Here is a 20,862-nt window from a genome sequence, read left to right on the forward strand (position 1 = left end):
TTTATAAACCCTATCTGTTATGTTTCCTGTCGCATTCAGAACATAGGAGTGAGGGTAAACCCTGAGTGTAAGACAGTATGGATCTGTGCTTAGTGTCTTTCCTGCCACATTGGCTCAGATTCATTGTCCCTCCAGGGATCACATCCTGAGGTTTGTACCAGGGGAGATTTTATAGGAGGGAATCTGCCTATCATCATGCATACTTAGAAGTATAAAGAGGCCTCTTTGCTACTTTATTTTTTTTTTTAAGATTTTATTTATTTAATCATGAGAGACACAGAGAGAGAAAGAGGCAGAGAGATAGGCAGAGGGAGAAGCAGGCTCCATGCAGGGAGCCCGATGTGGGACTCAATCCCGGGACTCCAGGATCACACCCTGGGCCAAAGGCAGGTGCCAAACCGCTGAGCCACCCAGGCGTCCCTCTTTGCTTCTTTATAAATACCATTTGAACTCCGTGCTGTGCCACTGCTTAGAATATTCCTAATGCATGAAGTAGCACTTCCCTTTATTGGTTCTAAAACAAAGGCTTCAGGGGCTCTGGGGTGCTCATGAGTGCCAATGGACTGAGTCCAGGCCTATCCTAGGATTATAAGACTTTACATTCAGTGCAGTTAAATTGTGTTTAAGAAGTATTCTAAGTAACTGATAACCTAAAGGAACACCATAGATTTCTGTCAAACTAAATTTCTATGTACAAGACAGATCCAGAGATCTACTGATCTAGCTCTGCCACCCACAAGAGCAGAAGCATGTACATCTCCAGCACTGCTTGGCAGTCAGACCTACCAGTTCCTCTCATTACACAGCCATGCGTGGGAAATGCAGGCCTTCGTAACAGGGTTCCATTTGGAAAAGACTCTAATTATCTAATAGTACTTCCCTACACTGACACCAAAACCACTGTGCTAGGCCTGCCACAGAAAAGCTCTTTTTAAATAATTAAGAATTTTAATCCACAATTATTTCTCACATACAGAAAAGTACAGAGGAAAAACAAATCCACATATCCACCTCTTAAATCCAACTAAAAGTCAACATTTTGGCATATTTGCTTCAGTTCTTTTTTAAAGACATACAGGGAACTGTAACCAGCTCCCTGAAAGGCCTACTATCCGAGCTTTCCTTCCCGAGGTAACTGCTCTCCAGAAGGTGGTGTGTGTCCTAGTGCACAAGCACCTTTTCATGATGGACTATCTCCATGTCTTAGCAGGTTCTTCTCCCCCCCCCCACCCCCACCCACCCCATGAGTATGTGAGATAGGGGGAGGGCTTAACCCAGAGTCCCTTCAGGCCTGAGGTCAGGTCGTGCCCAAACGGGTTTACACCCCCAAACCCTGTCCTCCACGCTTGAGTATGAGAATTTTCATGGTCTTAGCTCACCTTCTTTGTTACCCTTTGTATCTTGGCATTCATGCTAGTATAAGTGGGGGGGAGAGGATATGGCTTGGAATCTACAGAACATCTAAGAGGTCTCCCTAATGAAGGAAGGCAAATTACTTGGTAAATATTGGCTTTCAGGGATCCCTGGGTGGCGCAGCGGTTTGGCACCTGCCTTTGGCCCAGGGCGCGATCCTGGAGACCCGGGATCGAATCCCACGTCGGGCTCCCGGTGCATGGAGCCTGCTTCTCCCTCTGCCTGTGTCTCTGCCTCTCTCTCTCTCTCTGTGACTATCATAAATAAATAAAAATTTAAAAAAAAAAAAAAGAATTCTTTTAAAAAAAAAAATTGGCTTTTAGTATTAGTTGGAGTCCTGCTAAGTAGCTGTTGAATGGATCTTTAAGGAAGAAAGTGACTGTGTAGCCCTTTGACATGTGTCATGATTACATCATCTGAACTGGTTTTCAGGCAACATGAGGGGGTGATCCCTTCACTCACCATAACTTCAGGCACCCCGGCTGTGTCTGCTGAGGTTGGCATCCCTGAAGACACAGATACAGTCTGCATGTTCATACAGTGAGAGGGACAAGTGCACTCTTTCATTCCCATTGGTCAGCACTTTAGAGTCTGTTTTGGCTGAAGCGGTACACTGAACTGTCTCGCCAAGGACAAACTACACTGATTCCTCTCCTGGGTTGTAACTGATAGCTCAAAGCCCTCATTTTATACGTATCATTTTCCTAAATAACAGACTAGATGAGGACAAAGGCAACTTCAAATCCACAGACTCTTCCACATAATGAGGACATCACTCTAGAATGTTCTACTTTCTGTGGGGGGAGGGAGGGTGATGGTTTTGCTGTTGTGCTTCCAATTAATTTTTCATTAATCATTTAAAAAATAGCACTTCTTAATGTGGGGTTCTACTTTAAGGACTTACTCTGCCATGATGAGTGTCCTAAACTGCTTTCTATGTGAGAAATGCAAACAGGAAATGGTTAGTGGGCAGTAGGGATGGGATGGCTAGTGCGTTGCAGGATGGTGCTCGTCTGCCTTCCTACAATTTATTTTTTAACAATCTGAGAAAGGGCATCAGATTTATTTTTTTTCTTTATGTATGTGGTGGTGGGGAGGGACAGTGAAAACAAAAGAAAAGAAAGCCATTTATGCAGAAAATGTTTTCTTGGTTCTGTTTTATGTGACCCAAGTACTTTCTCTGAATAATACAATAACCTCACTCCCATGTAGGACGAATGTGCAGGTGACATGGCTGGGTGATGAAGGTTCCCCTGCCCCTTACTTCCCATGTGATTGACTTTAGGGACTTTCCCTGGACAGAAAACACCACATCCTTCTCTTTAGAGGGTTCTTTAAAATGAGGACATCTAACTTACAGTAACCCTCCTGAAAGAGTATTCAAGTTAGAGACTTCCTGAACTTTCCTGGTCTTACCTTTGTGTCCAGTAAATAGAAATGCTGACCCCAAACAAAGGGAGAGGCAGAAAGGAAATAAAACCTTTTAACACATTCCAAATAACAAAAACAGAAGGATTAATGTGTGTCCCCCATCAGGTTAAGGTTTTTTTTTTTTTTTTTTCATTTTTTTTTTTAAAGATTTTATTTATTTATTCATGAGAGACAGAGAGAGGCAGAGACACAGGCAGAGGGAGAAGCAGGCTCTATGCAGGGAACCTGACATGGGACTCGATCCTGGGTCTCCAGGATCAGGCCCTGGGCTAAAGGCAGTGCTAAACCGCTGAGCCCAGATTAGGGCTTTATGCCCCCATTTGCTAGCCTTACTCCTATTGAGAGAATATGAAAACCAGCACTTGTCACCAAGACCTCAGAATGTCCCTAAATTAGTAATAAAATTCAATATTTCATTTACCACTTACTTTGATGTTGGCTTCCAAATTTAGAAAGCTGGTGACACATAACTTGGGAGACAAATCTTAAAGTAACCTGCTTGTGAAAGGAGCATCTTCACTCTTGGTTTCCATTCTGTGGTACAATCTCCCAGAAAGGACCATGACTGCTAACACAGTGCTCTGAATTTTCCCTCTTCCTGATTGGCCTGATGCCAGAGTCCTCCTCTGGGTATCTTAAAACACACGACCTGCAACTATATACTCTCCCTCTAAATTTATTATCATAATAATACTTTATAGGAAAATGATCTGATCTCATCTGTTCATTTTTATTTTGCTCACTTTAAAATAGTTTGCTCTCTTGAAGAAATTCAAGGCTTAAAAACATATGATTGATAGCAGGATAAAATCAGGGTCTGATTGATTCTGAACCTCTGCTTTTCCTTCCCTGATTCCATGCTATGTGTTTACCTTCTCTAGGTAACAGTGACCAGTCAGGATCCCAGGAGAAACTTCTTGTTGACAGCCAGGGCCTGAGTGGATGCTCTCCACGAGACTCAGGATGCTATGAAAGCAGTGAGAACCTGGAACACGGTAATGTCCACACAGATTATTATGAATGTGCCTTAATATTCAAGCCATTTGGGTCATTTATGACTATCTTTCTTCCTTAGCCCGAGCCACGCTTTTGGGAATACTGCAATAGGAAGGAAGAATTTTTTCAGGATTACTGGTACTTAAGATTCTTAAAAAGACTAAATATCTCTCAAGAAACTAGGCAATGGAGTTTTTTGAGAAACGAGCATAATGGTCTTCTTATTCTTTCATCCCAGTACACACATAAATGGAAAGTTTAAGACACTTGTGTGTCAGAGAAAGGATCCTCAACTTCCCATTACCTGGAAGCTCTTAGTGCCTTAGCCCCTGTGTGGATCATGAAAAGAACCAGAGGGTTTAGAATGAGATAGTCCTGGTCCTGGGGGTTTGAACAGAGATTTTACAAGCCCAAGACTTTGGTCAAATGACTTCACACCTCTGAGCCCCCTCACCACTGAAATAGTAAATGAGCATCTTTCTTACAGATTGTTCTAAGAGTTAAACAAAGTAAGGATATATTAATACCTAGGCTTTATTAAACATGGACTACAAATTGTTCAGTGTTTGGACATGCCCAGTGAAGCAAACTTTCTTGTCCTCTTGTGGATCACGGTTGCATCACTCCTCTGATGAACAGATAGATTTGGCAGTGGTATGTCACAGATGACAGTGCAAAAACATCTAAATCCATACCACAATACAGCAAAAAGACTGACTTTATTCAAAAGTCTTTGCTTCATTTCTGTGGAAGCTAAATCTCTGAATAAGTATAGGCTATAGGATTAAATCTTAAAATACTACATTTTTGTCTTAAAAAAAAAAATCTCAAATTTCAGACCAGCTAGACATAACTACATACATCTAATATGGTACTTCCTTCTCCCACAGAGAGCATGACGGGGGCTGTTATGTCCCCACACTTCACATCAGTAGGCCAGGCCTACCCATGGCCTACTTCCTGGAAATTATTAGAGAATATGTTTTTGCCCTTAACTGGAGCACTGAGCACCAGCCATACCCACTGCAAATGACAAATTCAATCTCAACCAGTTTACTTATAATATATTCTTCATAATCATACACACATAGATGTTCAACAGACAGATTTTGGAACAAACAGGATCAACCATAAACTTTATTTTGAAAACAAGCATAACAGTATACAAGCAAGGTATAACATTGCCAAAGTCCACAACTCAAATCAAAAAGCACTTCAAAAGCAAGAGGTTTTCAAAATAGGTATGACTTTTTTTTTTTTTTTTTTTTCATCTTTTCTGCCTGGTCCACTTAACAGTTAAGAACATGGTGTCTCCCCACTCCACCCCACCCCCTTTGTTAAAGCTGTTCTAGTTCTCACTAGGAAAGTATTTTCATTGAAAGTAGAGATAAGTGCGAGGTGCATTTAAAGGAGCCAGTGCTTGTTCTGCAACTGTTAAGCCCTGGTCTGTGGAGTTGGCAGCCAATCTCAGGGGGGCCCCAGGGCCTTGGCGCTAAGAGGGATGGTGGCCACGGTGGGGGTGGGGTGGTAGCAACATGCCTGGGCTTTGCCTTGAGCCATCTCAACACTAGCTTTGATCTTTTTGTAAATGAAGCTTCATTAAAAAGGATACACCTGATTTGAAAAGTATGGTTTTCTGAAAAAGGATGATTCTGTTACCATTATGAACTTGGCAATCATCTTTTCCTTTCTGACCTCTTCTTCTCCTAGCGCATAGTCTGCAGTGTCTGCTCCTCCTGACTGCCATGTGAGGCAAATAAATTGCATCCAAAATACCTGCAGCTGTAAAACCTAAATTGTGTGTCTCCTATGTCCTTTTCTTTTCACAGTAAAAACCAGCATTTGACTTTTGGGAGCTATTAGGTCCTTAAGGAAAACAATTTACCAGGTCAGCCATCCATCAGGGTCACAAAGGCAGCAGTATCTTAAACGCCTCTGCGCCATGGCCTGAGTGCAGAGCAATTACTGAGGCAGAGGGTGATCTGAAGGCCACGTATCTTATTTCCTCCCTGTCCTCACAGGGAGGCCCTCAGTAGGAAATTTCAGGAAGCTTACTTGTCTCACACAGGCATCTGACATTAAATGGGGTCAGGTGCATTCCATTTTACCATGGGTGGCTCTGATGTCCTCTTGCCCCCAGACTCCTTTTATAGCAAGAAACGTAACTACTGTTAAAGACAGTTGTAAAGGATCCCCTAAAGTCCTGTCGAACACATGAAGACCATCATGAAAAATGCCCAGGGTTGATAGTTGCTATTTAATCCTATCAAGTAGCCCATCTGTTAAAATATTGAGCACCTACCGAAGCAAAGCTTTTTAAACTGCAGATTGCAGTTCATTAGTGGACTGTAAAATCAGTTTAGAAGGTCACAGAGAGTAGTTTTATAAAATAGAAAATACCAGGGTGCATTCCAAAGGTAAGATTGGTATTGTTACTTGTAATCTTTGTTTCATTATGTCTCTGCGTGTACTGGATGAATGTAAAATGTGTTTCTTACTGTAGGTCATAATTTAAAAAAATAGTTTGAGAGCCATTACGAGCTCAAAACCAGGACTGGACTGGGGTTCTCCCAGTGAGTGGGCAGGGTGTTGACTTTACGGAGGTGCTCACTGTCAGGTATTCACCTATACCTGCCTGACCCTGACAGCAGTCACCTCCACTTGTGCCCCCTAGGCACTTTGCTCACCTCACCCTAATCCCAATTCTGATGAGCATTTTGGGGACTTCAAAATTTGATCCATGAACTCTGCCAAAATGTTTTATCAATTTGGGAAGATAGTGGTTCTCCCTAAATCCTAGTGTTACAGCAGCCTGTGTTAAGATGGCACTGAAAATTCACCTAGGGGACTTCTGGAAGGTGGCAGAGTAGGAGGATCCTAAGCTTACCTTGTCCCATGGACACAACTAGGTAACAGCCACATCAATGCATCCAACCCAGAAAACAACCCAACAATGGGCAAAACAGACTTTCCAGTTGAGTGGAGACATGGTCAGGAACCAAACTCCTAGTGAAACCAACCACAAACAGGAGGAACTCCATAAGCACCAGAGAATGGAGAACAGACCACACCCCAGCCACCCTAGACATGGTGGGGGGGCTACAATGAGAAGATGAGTCTCCACCATCTGGCTTTAAAAATCAGTGGCCCAGCTCCAGGAGAGCTGAGGGTGACAGGAAATAGTCCTGGCCTTGAAAGAGTTAGCATAACAAACAACCTTGCTGAGATATGGCATAGAAGCAGCAGTCTGAAAAGCACCTGGGGTATGCATGCAGGAGATTTACTTAATAATCTCAGAATTGGTGCTGGAGAGACAGGGATCTTTAGGAGACTTCTCCAAGAACAAAAGAGCTGGCTGGTGCCATTGCCTCCACCCCCACCTGGACTACCTGCAGGAAACAGAGTGAAGACTCTCCACCTACCTTGCTAACACCATGCACCCTGCCCCCAGGTTCTCCTGTGAACTTGCTCCATCCAGACCATCTCAGTTGGCAGGACTCCCTCCAAAGCAGAGCTTGCCAGGTCTCATCCTATAAGCAGCCTTGGCAGGGACAGTTGCCTCTGAAAAATGATTCGTGCCCCACAGAGAGGGGAAGATAACCACACACCCCACTACACTCAGTCCCAGCAGCCAAACCTTATAAATACCAGTGCAGAGTGAGTGCCCTACCAATCAATGCATCTGCAGTCCTGGCAGGCATCTGGCCTGACTACCAGCCCTGCCCACCAACAAAAACTTCTCAGAACAACGCAAGGAGAACACTCTGTAGTTGAGTATGACTGCAGCTCTTGCAAATAGGCAGAGAGTAGGCATCTGATCTGACTGCTACGACCACCCAACTGCAAGCCCATGACCACCCAGACTGATCTCTTAGCATAGGGACCAAACCCAGCCCACCACAGGCAAAGTAGACACAACCAACTGGACTGAAGGCAAATGAGGCTCAGCCACAACAGTAGGGTACACTCAGTTCACATAGAAGACACCCTTGAAGCTTCTGGTTGAGGTGAACTAGGGACATTGTGCTATAGGGCACCACAGGACCTCTCCTTCATAAGGTTACATAAGGAGACATAACTGACTTTCCTAATAAGTACAAACAAATGCAGTGTTAGACAAAATAAGGAAATAGAAGGATATGTCCCAAATGAAAGAACAGGACAAAACCACAGCCAAAGAGCTGAATGAAACAGATAAATAATATGCCTGAAGAATTAAAAATAATGGTCATAAAGATACTGGATTTGAGAAGAGTAGAAGATCCCAGATCTTCAACAAAGATGGAAAATATGAAAAAGGACCAATCAGAGATGAACTCAATCATTGAAACTTTAAGTAACTAGAAGGAATCAGTAGTAGATTAGAGGAAGCAAAGAATGGATCAGTGAGTGGAAGACAGAATATTGGTAAGCAACCAAGCTGAACATCAAAAAGACAAAAGAAAAAGTGAGAATAGGTTAAGGGAACTCAGTGACATAATCAAGTAATAACTTCACATTATAGGGATCCCAGGAAGAGAAAAGGGGGCAGAAAATTGATTTTAAGAAATAATAGCTGAAAACTTCCCAAATCTAGGGAAAGAAACAGACATCTGCCTCCAGGAGGCAGAGAGAGCACTCAACAAAATCAATACAAGGAGGTCCACACTGAGATACATAATAATTGGCAAAAAGTGCTAACAAAGAGAATCTTTAAAGCCGCAAGAGAGAGCAGTTACATATAAGGAAAACCCCATAAGGCTATATCAGCTGAGTTTTCACCAGAAACATTGCAGGGGCCAGAGGGAATGGCATGATATATTCAAAATGCTGAAACAACAACAAAAAAAATTGCAATCAAGAATGCCCTACCCAGCATGGGTACTATTCAGAATAGGAGAGCTAAAGTGTTTCTCAGACAAACAAGGTAAGTTAATCACCACTTAACCAGCCTTACAAGAAACACTAAAGGGAATTAAGTAGAAAGAAGATGCTATAATCAGGAATAAGAAAATTATGAAAGGAAAATATTTTACAGGTAAATACAAATATAAAAGTAGAAGATCAATCATTTACAAAACCAGTACAGAGGTTAAAGCACAAAAGCAGTACAATTATATCTGTAAAAATCAGTCAAGTGATGCACAAAATAAGATGTAAAGTATGACATCATATACATAAAACATGAGGTTTAGGGGTGGAAGGAGTAAAAATTTAGTGCTTTTAGAATGGTTTCAAATTTAAGTGACCATCAAATTAATATAAACTGCTAGGTGCACAGGATGTTCCATATCAAATTAATGGTAACCACAGATCAAAACCTATAACAGATGTAAAAATGAAGGGAAAAGAATTACGGCATATCACTAGAGAAGACTATCAAAACATCAGGGGAGAGAATAAGAGAAGAAAGGAATAAAGAACTAAGACAACTATAAAATAAGGAACAAAATGGCAATAAGTACACACTTATCAGTAATTAATTTGAATGTAAATGGACTCAATGCTCCAGTCAAAAGATGTGGCATGACTGAATATATAAAAAAGCAAGACCCATCTATATGCGGCCTACAAGAGACTTGCTTCAGACCTACCCTAAAGACACAGAGTGAAAATGAAGGAATAGAAAAACACTTACCATGTTAATGGATGTGAAAAGAAAGCTGGGGTAGCAATATTTATATTGGAACAAACTGACTTTCACACAAACAGTGTAACAAGAGACAAAGCAGTACTCTCTATAAAGAGAACAATCCAGTAAGAGTATATAACAATTGTAAATATTTATGCACCCATCATGGGAGAACCTGCATATATAAAGCAATATTAACAGATATAAAGGAAGACATTGGCAGGAATACAGTAATAGGGGGCTTGAACCCATGGATAGATCATCCAGACAGAAAATCAGCAAAGGAACAGTGGCTTTGAATAACACAATGGGTCAGATGGACCTAATAGATATATTCAGAACATTCTACCCAAAAACAGAATACACATTCAGGTGCACATGGAACATTCCAGAATAGATCACATGTTAGGCCACAAAGCAAGTCTCAACAAAGTCAAAAAGACTGGAACAATATCAGGCATCTTTTCCAACCACAACGGTATGAGACTAGAAATTAACCACAAGAAAAAGTCTGGAAAGAATATGAATACATGGAAGCTAAGTAACAAGCTATGAAACAATGAATAGGTCAATGAAGAAATCAAAGAGCAAATCGGCAAATACATTGAGACAAATCAAAATGAAAATACAATGGTCCAGAATCTTTGGGATGCAGCAAAAGCTGTTCTAAGAGGGAAGTTTATAGCAATACAGGCCTACCTCAGAAAGCAAGAAAGATCTCAAACAACCTAACCTTACATCTAAAGGAGCTAGATAAAAAAAAGAAAGCCCAAAGCCAGTAGAGGAAGCAAAGATAGAGCAGAAATAAATGAAAGAGAGATTAAAAAAAAAAAAAAAAAGGAACAGATGAAATCAGGAGCTGGTTCTTTGAAAGGATCAAGAAAATTGATAAACTATTAGCCAGACTCATCAGAAAGAGAGGATGCATATCAGAAATGGAGGCGAAAGAACAGCTGACACCACAGAAATATAAAGGATAAGAGAATATTATGATAAATTATATGCCAACAAATTAGACAACCAGAAGAAATGGGTAAGTTCCTACAAACCTAACCTTTCCAAGACTGAATCAGGAAGAAATAGAAAATTTGAACAGACCATTTACTAGCAATGAAATTGGAAGGCATCTTGCTCAGCACTATACCACCACCAATGCCATTGATTCAGTAATAAAAATATACTCAACCAGGGGTGCCTGGGTGGCTCAGTAAGTTAAGCCTCTGACTCTTGATTTTGACTCAGGTCATGATTTCCAGAGTTGTGAGACCCAGCCCCGAGTGTGGAGCCTGCTTAAGAATCTCTCTTCCCCTTCCTCCCTGACTTAAGTGTGTGTGCTCTTAAAAAAAAAATCTAAAATAGAATAAAAATAAATTAAAAAAAAAAAAAACTCAACCAGAAAAGGTCCAGGACCCAATGGCTTCACAGGTGAATTCTACCAAACATTTAGAGAAGAGTACCATATGATCCAGTAATTTCACCACTTAGGTATTTACACAAAGAAAATGAAAACACTAATTTGAAAAGATAGATATATTCCTATGTTTATTACAGTATTACTTATAATAGTGAAGATATAGAATAATCCATGTCCACTGATAGATGGATAAAGAAGATGTGCTAATAGGCACAACACACAATCTTAATCAGACATTAAAAAAATAAAAAGAACAAAATCTTGTCATTTGCAACAACATGAATGGACCTAAAGGGTATAATGCTAAAGTGAGATAAATCAGAGAAGACAAATACCATAGGATTTCACTCTTACGTGGAATATAAGAAACAAAATGAACAAAGGGAGACAAATACAGAGAACAAAGGGGAGGTGGGTGAAGGGATGGGTGAAAAAAAATGGGATTAAGAGTACACCGATGAGCGCTGAGAAACGTACAGAATCATTGAATCACTGTATTATACACCTGAAACTAATAGAACACTGTGCGTGAACTGTTTGGAAAAAAAAACACACCACCTGGAGTGCTGAATGCAGCGACTCCTGAGCTCCAGGAAATATCTGAGTCCTCCCATAAGTCCTGAAGGTTTTTCTTTCCTGTTAATAAGCTTTTTGCATCCAAACACGTTCAGGAATTTCATTCTCCAAACTGTTTTTGGATTGGTAAGGATTTCACAGATAACAGTGACAGATGTAAAGCTCAAAAGCATCCAGATGTACCTGCTGAAGAACTACAGAAGCTGGCAAACCATTCTTTACCTGCAAGGTGAATTCAGGGATCTTTCCAATATAAGCAGAATGGGGAAGTGTAATCTCTACATACAGTTTCTATTAACAGTTAAAGGGAAGGGAAGAAAGCCTTTAGTTATAAGATGTGGTCTTTCAGAGTACAGCCAGCCAGTTCTTTGTACCTTCCAAACCTGATGTGGGTTTTACATTTTTATGTTCTTCTGTCGGCCTGGAATACTAGGGTCATCTGATGTACTATTCTCCTTAGGCATTTCAGCCCATCATCAAAGAACACATCAAATGTGGGATTAACCAAAATATAGCAAAGGACAGTTAATTATGGGGTGTGTGTGTGTGTGTTAAAAGTACTGATGAAGACTAAGCATTTAGCACACAGGCCCTGACCACAGGGTAAATTCTCAGCAAAGCTTATCAAGCAATACTAGCAGTTTGCCAGCTCACCATCAAATTAATAGATGATGTCTGGTTAATAAGTTCAGTGATAGCTGACGATTGATTTTAATCAGAGCTGGCACCTCCCTGGAAATTAGAACCATATCAGTATTTTATAGATTGTCTCCGTCAAAATACTCCCATTAGCTTGTTTACTTACTTGAACCAAGGTTGGTTGACTGTTTCAAGGATGTATCTACTTCACACACACCAACGAACCAGTGACGGGGAGCTTAGGGGACCGTGTGCTTGGTGAGTTCTGTGGTCACCAGCGAGCCTTAGGGAGCACGGGTGGAATTCAGTACGCCGGCCCCTCACAACCCTGACCTTGGGAAACTGTCCTCCCAAAACCAAAATCCCATTGTATGGTTTCTGAACCGGGTACCGGTGATCCAGCCTCTTCTATACGGACTGCAGCTGGGAACAGACGTTAGGCCTAGACTGATCTCCCTGCCTGACACAGCCTATTTCTTTCTCTCAAGACAATTAATTTCAGTCTCTACAAATCCATTAATAAGTCTGGAAACTCTTAAAATAAAAATGGGACCCGAATAATCCTGTACCACCCAACATCATAAATGGGGATTTTTCTGTCCTTAGTACCATTCAACTGCGGGACATAGGAGTGGGGAGATTTCAATTAGGTCAGCACGTCTTTACAGGAGTTTGATTTCTTAAAATGATTGTAAAATACGTCCTTGTCTCACAGGCAAGACTCGGAAGACGGGCCTTCTGTCGGTCAAGTCGTCAACGGAGTCCAGCTTGAAGTCCTTCACCAGGAGTCAGCGGGGCAGCTACCCGACCCTGCCTTTAACGAAGTCGGCAGATGCCCTGAAGCAGGGGGACGAGGGCAGGCTGGGCAGCGGTCCTCCCGCCCACGCCTCTAAGTGCTGTGACCAGCCGTGTGTGACTGGTTCCAACAAAAACCGAAGAAGCCTCCCCGTTTCCATCTGTCGGAGCTGTGAGACCCTGGAGGACCCCCAGCCTGTGGAAGCATGGCCCCGATCCCACTCCCTGGACGGCCTTCAAGGAGAGCCTGCCGCTGAGAAGGACGTGCCTGGCAAGGTGACACAACCTTCCCCTCAGACTGTACCACAAGTGCCACAAAAGACAACCCCCTCCGTCGCAAAGGCTCAAAGCCCCAAACGAGATCCTGCTGTTGACAATGCACTGCTACTGACCCAAAGCAAGAGATTCCCCGAACCTCAGAAGACAGCTACTAAGAAACCGGAGGGACCCATAGCGGCCCCTGCCGGGGGCACGTCACCTCCTCCGTGCCTGCCCAGAAGCCACGATGCTCAGCCTCCCGGGGTGAAACACGGTTTAACAAGGACGCCTCTGGAGGGTCACAGGAAGGGACTCGATTGCGAAGGCACACACCACCCCCTGGGCACCAAAGAAGGCCCAGATGCTGAGCAGCGGGGCCCCGAGGCCAGAGCACAGGCGAAGCCGCCCGCACAGCCTCCGCCCGTCCCGGCCAAGAAGAGCCGAGAGCGCCTGGCCAACGGGCTCCCCCCCGGCGCCGACGCGCCCAGCCTGCCGGCTAAGAAGGGCAGCCCCGGTGACTGTCCCTCCCCTCAGGCTTCTAGTCCCCCCTCAGGACAGGAGCCCGGCAGCCCGCCCAGCGCCAGACCACCGCCCTGGCTGTCAGAGCTCCCGGAGAGCACGAGCCTCCAGGAGCACGGCGTCAAGCTGGGCCCGGCTCTGAGCAGGAAGATCTCCTGCGCCCGGGGCCTAGACCTGGAGATGCTCACCGAAAACAAGCTACGAGCCGAGGGCATCGATCTCACCGAGGAGCCATATTCGGATAAGGTACCGAGGGCATTGCAGGCCCCTGCTTTTTGTAGGTCAGGCAGCCCCGTGAGAAGAGGCCCCCGGGGCCTGGCCCGGCGGCGGGAGGCCTGGAAGCCTGAGCATGGCCTCTGCTGCCCGGCGCCGGGATGAACGGGAGCCGAGTCCAGATAAAACACAAATGCAGCCTTGGACTTTTCCGTTCTTGTCTCTATTTTTCCCCTCCTCTTTGGCTTACTTTTAATTTTTGGCAGCCGTATTTTGCAGGGAGAACAATCAGGGAGTACTAGAACTGGTTCCAGAAAAGGCCGGCTCAGTGGGCAGACCTGAGGTGCAGTTTCCATGTCTCACTGAACGCTTATGTGTGTAGATGTCAACAAATCCCCATTTCCTGTTTGTTTGGGTTCTTTTAAAAGATGTTATTTATTTATACGTGAGAGACAGAGAGAGAGAGGCAGAGATATAGGCAGAGGGAGAAGCAGGCTCCACGCAGGGAGCCCGACATGGGACTCGATCCTGGGAACTCCTGGATCACGCCGTGGGCCAAAGGCAGGCGCTAAACCACTGAGCCACCCAGGCGTCCCTTCGTTTCCTGTTTGTAAAACAGGATTAATAATAACCTGCATAACTACCTTCCTTAGATATTATTAGGAGCAAATAAATGTGAAAATACTTTGAAAACTGTAGAACCCTTTTCAAACATAATTATATCATATAATTGTATGAGTAAGGGGGAATGATTATGAGCTATCCCACTGTACCAAAGACACTGAGAAAACTCATTTAAGCTCATATAATGAAAACTCCTTGCTTATTGGGGGGAAAAAAAGATCTAGAAATGTGTATTTTGTTATAATGCATTCCTGGGAGTCCCTGTTATAAAATTCTTTTGACCCTCCACCTCCTTGATATTGAGTGAAATAACCCTTTAGAATGGAAAGCAGTGAGAACTGCACTCTACAATAAACGGTGGCCTCGGGCCTGGCAGGATAAGACAGAGCGCAAAGAGCAGACTACCTGTAGAGCACGAGTTTGCTCTTCTCCCCTGCGTTTAGGAGATGGTCTTCAGAACCACTGCGCAAAATGATCTGGTGAAGTGAGGAGAGGTCGCTGGCTCACATATACAAGACAACTGTGTTCTGCTTTACTTACATTTCAAAACCTTTTCCTAGAGCTCATCAGTACCTGAAAGATTAAAACATCAAATATTCTCTCCAAAACATCCATCTTGACTATAAATATATTAATTTCAAATGAAAACTTTTGGTGATACTTCCCAGTAGCTGCCTGTGCCTTATCCTACCTGCGGTTGCTGTTCTTAGAGATAGAATTCCTTGATGCCACGTTTCTCTTGTCCCCTGCAGCACGGCCGCTGTGGGATTCCCGAAGCCCTGGTGCAGAGATATGCAGAAGACTTAGATCAGCCCGAGAGGGACGTCGCCACCAACATGGACCAGATCCGCGTGAAGCTGCTTCGGAAGCAGCACCGCATGGCGGTGAGCAGCTGGCACCTGGGGTCTCCCCTTGCTCAACTTCTGAAATCCATGTAGTTATAGCACTTATGATGAGGATACTGGCAACCGCTAAGTACCCAGGGTTCGTTTCAGCTATCAGGAGACACTGGAGGGAAAGTAATATTCAGCCTACAAAGTCTTAAAAATACAGTTTTGGCAAGAAAAAAAATTAAAATTATCCATAATCCTAGCACTGGAAAGAAGTTAAAAAAAAAAAAAATCTGGTCATTTCACTGCACCTACAACAGTAGATGTATAGTTTTGAAACCTGTTTTCAGTTATCAGATCATGGCTCTTTTACCAAACATTCTTTTATATTATCAATAGGTCAGAATGCTCTGGTAAATGTGCCCTTACTTAGCCAGTCCTATTTTTGAAACACTTAAGTTTTTCGCCAACTTATTATTTGAAAAAAATTTAGTAAAGAACTCCCCTGTTAACATATAATAAAGCTTTGTAGACTCCCAAGGTTAATTTCTGAGTATATATATTCCTTTAGGACGGTTTGCTTACAAAAGCCTGCACAAAATCTCAAGGATTTGCACCCTCGTTAGTAAACCATCTTCCTGAAAGATAAGCATTTGGTCTTCTCAGAAGTCGAGTGTAAATGTCCATTTCCCCACCCGAGCCATCACTTGGTATTATTGTATTTTAATTTTTTTAGAACTACATTGATGAAGTATTTTATTTTCTGGTTAACGTAGATTCAAAGTACAATGGAAAATCTGTTTTATAAAAACTCTACTCACTGAGTATCTTACTTCCTACACTACTGCACAGGCCTGCCTCTTTAATCACCTAGGGATTTCCTTAAAGAGCATATCACCACACAAGACAAAAGAGCAGGTTATAGAAATACTTCCAGTTTGGAGACTTGAACACATAATTAGGGTTAGATCTAATTCCAGTACTTTCTAGAACCTGAAAAACTTCCTTGAAGATGGGTCTCACCTTTGAGAAGCTGAGAAAGAATTCTAGATGCTACTCTTGGTCTTTGACAGCTCATGGCATTGGCACTTCCTAATAGCCTGGCAATGTAGTATTTAAGTAGCATTTCTATTAGGAGTATAAGAAACCCTCCAGGGGCCTGTGTCAAGTCTTTAAAATTGCTTTCTTTATTTATCCAGATCCCAAGTGGTGGACTCACAGAAATCTGTAGAAAGCCCCTCTCTCCTGGATGCGTTTCGTCTGTGTCGGATTGGCTGGTTTCCATCGGTCTGCCCATGTACACCAGCGCCCTCACTGAAGCTGGGTTCAGCACACTGGGCCAAGTGCCTTCTCTGTCCCACACTTGCCTTCAGGAGGCCGGCATTACAGAGGAGAGACACATAAGCAAGCTCGTGTCTGCAGCCAGACTCTTCAAACTGCCCCCAGGCCCTGAGGCCATGTAGCCAGGCCCATAATGGAGCTCCCTGGACAAGAGCCACCCTTTCACTGTGCTTATGCTAATGCAAATCCTCCTCCTCGGGACATGCAGACCAGATCCAGAAGAAAGGCCTAGTGTATGGCCACACAGAGCACGAAACCTTGGCATTGGACTGATGACCCTCTCTTCTCCAGAAAGGCCCCCTCGAGGAAATTGGTGTGGTTCTCTTTGACCCCCAAAGAAAAGACAAGCACTTATTTTTATTTTCAGAACACAAAAGAACCAGGATGCCAACTTGCCACATATGCTGTGCCTCCAGTCCCGTCTTGGTGTGCTGGGAGAGGGCTGGGAGCAGAGGGAGGGGCAGCCTGTTTCGTTCCTGATAACGCCCTTGCCCTTCCATCTGTCACCCTGCAGGATACCTGAGGGCCAGACGGGCTTTATCTAGGCCAAAGTAACAGACTCGGGAGTTATTGTACACTATTGACCATGCCTGTTTGTTCTAAAGTAAGAAAATCTGGCTGCACTAGGAAAAAAGAAAAAAAAAAAAGGCCTGTTCTCCTTTAAGTAAACAAGAGACATTTTAATAATTGCTTTCTAGCAATCAGCTTTTATTTGCCTTAATATAAGCTTTGAAGCAGTTATCTTAGTGTTCACTACCCTGTAACCATAGTTTCCAATCTTCAGCTTAGACTGCCATCTAACATATGTGAGATGTTTTCAGCAAAAAAAAAAAAAAAAAATGGGCTTTTCTAATTGCCTCATTCTAACATGGCTTATTTTATAGAGGTGTTTATCAGGCACAAACTTCATGTTGGCTTTCAGTTTTTACACTAACTATAAATCCAGTAAAAAGCTATCTGAAATTCACAGAGATCAGGTGTGTATGTGGGTGTGCATGCATGTGTGTGAGTGTGTGTGTATAGTAACTACCTTCATTTTAATCAGTTTAGTTTTGTTTACCATGTTGGTCATCGTGCTGCAGTATTGACTTGGATCCTGACCACGTCCATCCCAAAATTCAGTCATCAGTTAACAGGTCACCTTTGCAAAGTCATTGTAAGGTTGAATATTTCAGAAAGATCTTTTTAAAAGGGAAGTGATTTATAAATGTTAAAAGGGTTTTCTTTTTTCACTTTTATAATTAAGTTTTCCTTCCTTTCATATTGAGATAATTCTTTAAATTTGGATAAAAGTTCATTTTGGAGCCAGATAAACTACATTAGCCATGTATTAATAAGCATTTGCATATTTTCAGTTGTTTTCCAACTGACTGTAGCATTTCCCATCCTCTTTTAGTCTGGGGTTTAATTTTTCTAGCACACAAATTTAGGCAACTAAATTAAGGTTTCTGTTGCTTACTAAATGAATTTCCTTTACATTCTTAATCATCAGAACTATTTTAAGCACTGAATGTGATCACTTACAATAGAAACACTTTGAACACAAAGCCTTGATCAAAAGCTCTTAAACACTCATTAAAATGATTTCCCTCAGTGCAGGGTGGGGGGGCGGATAATTTTATTCATTACAAAGCCATCTTCAGCATTTGCTCTATGTACTTGGATCCATGTTTCTGAGGGAAAAGATATGCTCAGGTGATCTATTTTTTCATGCTTTGGTACACATTTTAAAAATATGCTTCAACAATATTCACCTTCTAGAAAATGCCATGTGAAGAAGTTGTGGAAATGCAGAAAAAGGTAAAGCTGCCAATTTTCTACTGAAATCTCTAAAATAGCCCATTTTTACCATCTTGGGTTGTGCACACAGCCCACATGGAATGTAGTGGCTGCAGGTCTCTCCTGTGACCACGCCGCTGAAACATATCTCTCATGCTGAGGTGGACGTGGGTGCAAGGCCACACACTCCTCCTGCTGCCCAGTGCCTTGGCATGACATTCTGCGATCCTGCTCATAGTTTAAGCTGACCACACACAAGCCACACAGTAGATAATAAAGGAGGAGGAGAAATCTTATGTGTAATTCCCAGTGTTCATTTATTTTCAGTGTAAGATTTTCTTTTCCATAAAAGTGGCGCCAGAAAAGGGAAAACTTTGGAGTTTTTGAGAATGCCAAATCATATTTTTGTCACTCTTCTTTGGAAGTCATTGCCTCTGCAGAGAAAAATCAAATTCAGGGACCATGAGTGATTTTCAGTGGGAAGATCGTCCTAATCTGAAAGGTCTTGAGGTTTTTACTTTATTGTGTTTTAAAAAAAAAAAAAAAAAAAAATTTTTTTTCTTGTATTTGTTTGGTCTTCTTTTGCTTTAAACTTTAATTTGATCCTAGAAAAGCCTGAATGTTTGTGTGTGACATTTGACTAAGGTGGTTTAGGGGCCACCTGTCAGAAAGGCAGGTGTTAGGCATCAACAATACCCAGGTTTAATCAGTTGCACTTGATACAGAATGTGGAGGAAGGGTGAAAAGTGTTGTCTTTGGAAAGCACAAAAGAAACCTAGAAAGGCAGTTTGGCTCAGGTAGCTACACATCGGTTGTGTGTAATTTTTACTTTAAAGCTGTCTAGAAGGAAATGCAGCCAGCCCCAACCACTATTTACATTCCCAGATAACCGAGAAGCAGATACATTTTCATGGCCTTCCCTTCACAGCCCTTTTCTCTGTCCCGATCCCCGGTGTGGGTGAAATTGGAAATTACTAGTCTATGGCAAACCAGTTCCTGACATAGCAAAATTTGCTTTCATAACTGCAGCAAAAGAAATCAGTTCACCAAGTCAATGCTGCATGTGTGTACTGTATTATTTTCAGAAAATCTAGTAGTCTGAGTCCGAATTATCTTGATTTTAAATTGATAGAGAAAACAGTCAAGCAAGTTATATAACAACTAACAACATTGCACTTTCTGTATATGAAATCAATATTTAAATAACTTATTTTTCTCCATTGCTGTTCTTAAACATTGTAAGTAGCTGTAATATACCAGTCCCAATATGTCCTTGCGATTGCTTCAGCCCAGGAAAGCTGTGTATTGTTTTAAAAATTGTAAAAATTATTGTGATGATTCACTTAGCAAAGAGAAAGGTGGACAGAAGGGTTTTCCTATGTATCAAAACTTGTCTATAATTATGTCATCTATGTACCTAGAAAAAAAATAAATTTCTTCAGTTGACTATGCCCTTTTGTTGTTCCTTGGTATGAATGGAGTAGAATGGAAATGTAATTTACAAAGTGTATATGCACAGTTGTATTTAGTTACTTTTGCCACATCACCAAAACTACTATCTGACATACGCTTGTTCTCTTTGCCAATTTGGTTCCCGCCCCCCCTTCCCTAGATATTGCATAATCAGATCCTGTAACCACAGCATCTTAGACCAGAAGGAACTTCAGAAGTCATCTGTAGCCTAAGCCCATCATTTTCAAATGAAGTGGCTTGAGTTCACGTCGGTGGTTGACTTGCCCAGTATTATACAGTTAAATGATAACAAAACCCAAACCTTTCATTGAGACACACACAAAAAAAAATCTAGGTTGGGATATTATAGGAATTGATGGACCTGACAATTTTTCAATATTGGTGTACCCACAATTGATATAAAAACATGCTTTTTTAACTATGAGGGACTGTGTAATAAAAATTTTGTTTAGGTAATACTCATACTTGAGATTTAAAAAAAAAAAAAAAAAAATCACCCTCTCCCTTCCTCCCAGCCACCTATTCCGGTCATTGCAGGTGAGTAATAGAACTGTCTTTGCCAATCTTTTTAGAACTGCTCCATATATTTACAAATATAACTGCTTATGTATTTTTCCATACAAGAATGATGACCTATTCTTCACACTTCTTCACCTTGATTTTACATTCAGTGTATCTTGGAGATCTTTCCATGTTGTGACTCCTCCATTCTCTTAAAGGCTGCATAACATTGTTATGCCAATAATTTAATCACCACTCGGTGAGAGGACAGTATCTTGCCGTTACAAAAAACGCTGTTAGGAATACCCTTGTACCTACATCACTTAGCATGCGGAATTGTGTTAAAAGTACATGTATTTTACGTTTTGATGGAATATTTTAAATCCACTGGTGGATTTCATTAGAGGAAACTTTACCATGATAGGTTTTGTTTATAAATCACTGTCTTA

The 20,862-nt window shown here is 42.1% G+C and overlaps 1 protein-coding gene across 5 annotated transcripts in view; it reads left to right on the forward strand.

The window, feature by feature from the left end:
• SASH1 (SAM and SH3 domain containing 1) overlaps window positions 1-19,890 on the forward strand; it is a 314,530-nt gene extending 294,640 nt beyond the window's left edge. For 4 of the 5 annotated variants that reach the window (XM_038526301.1, XM_038526300.1, XM_038526299.1 and 1 more), the window contains 4 exons: window positions 3,726-3,839; window positions 12,796-13,898; window positions 15,242-15,373; window positions 16,519-16,782. In XM_038526301.1, the coding sequence (XP_038382229.1) occupies window positions 3,726-3,839; window positions 12,796-13,898; window positions 15,242-15,373; window positions 16,519-16,782 (1,613 nt within the window). Of the gene's footprint in view, window positions 1-3,725; window positions 3,840-12,795; window positions 13,899-15,241; window positions 15,374-16,518 lie in introns of all 5 variants that reach the window. The other variant, XM_038526298.1, reaches the window with a different exon arrangement.
• Window positions 19,891-20,862: the final 972 nt, after the last annotated feature.

This window comes from Canis lupus, chromosome 1 (genome assembly GCF_011100685.1).
Source record: "Canis lupus familiaris isolate Mischka breed German Shepherd chromosome 1, alternate assembly UU_Cfam_GSD_1.0, whole genome shotgun sequence".
Taxonomy (NCBI): Eukaryota; Metazoa; Chordata; class Mammalia; order Carnivora; family Canidae; genus Canis; species Canis lupus.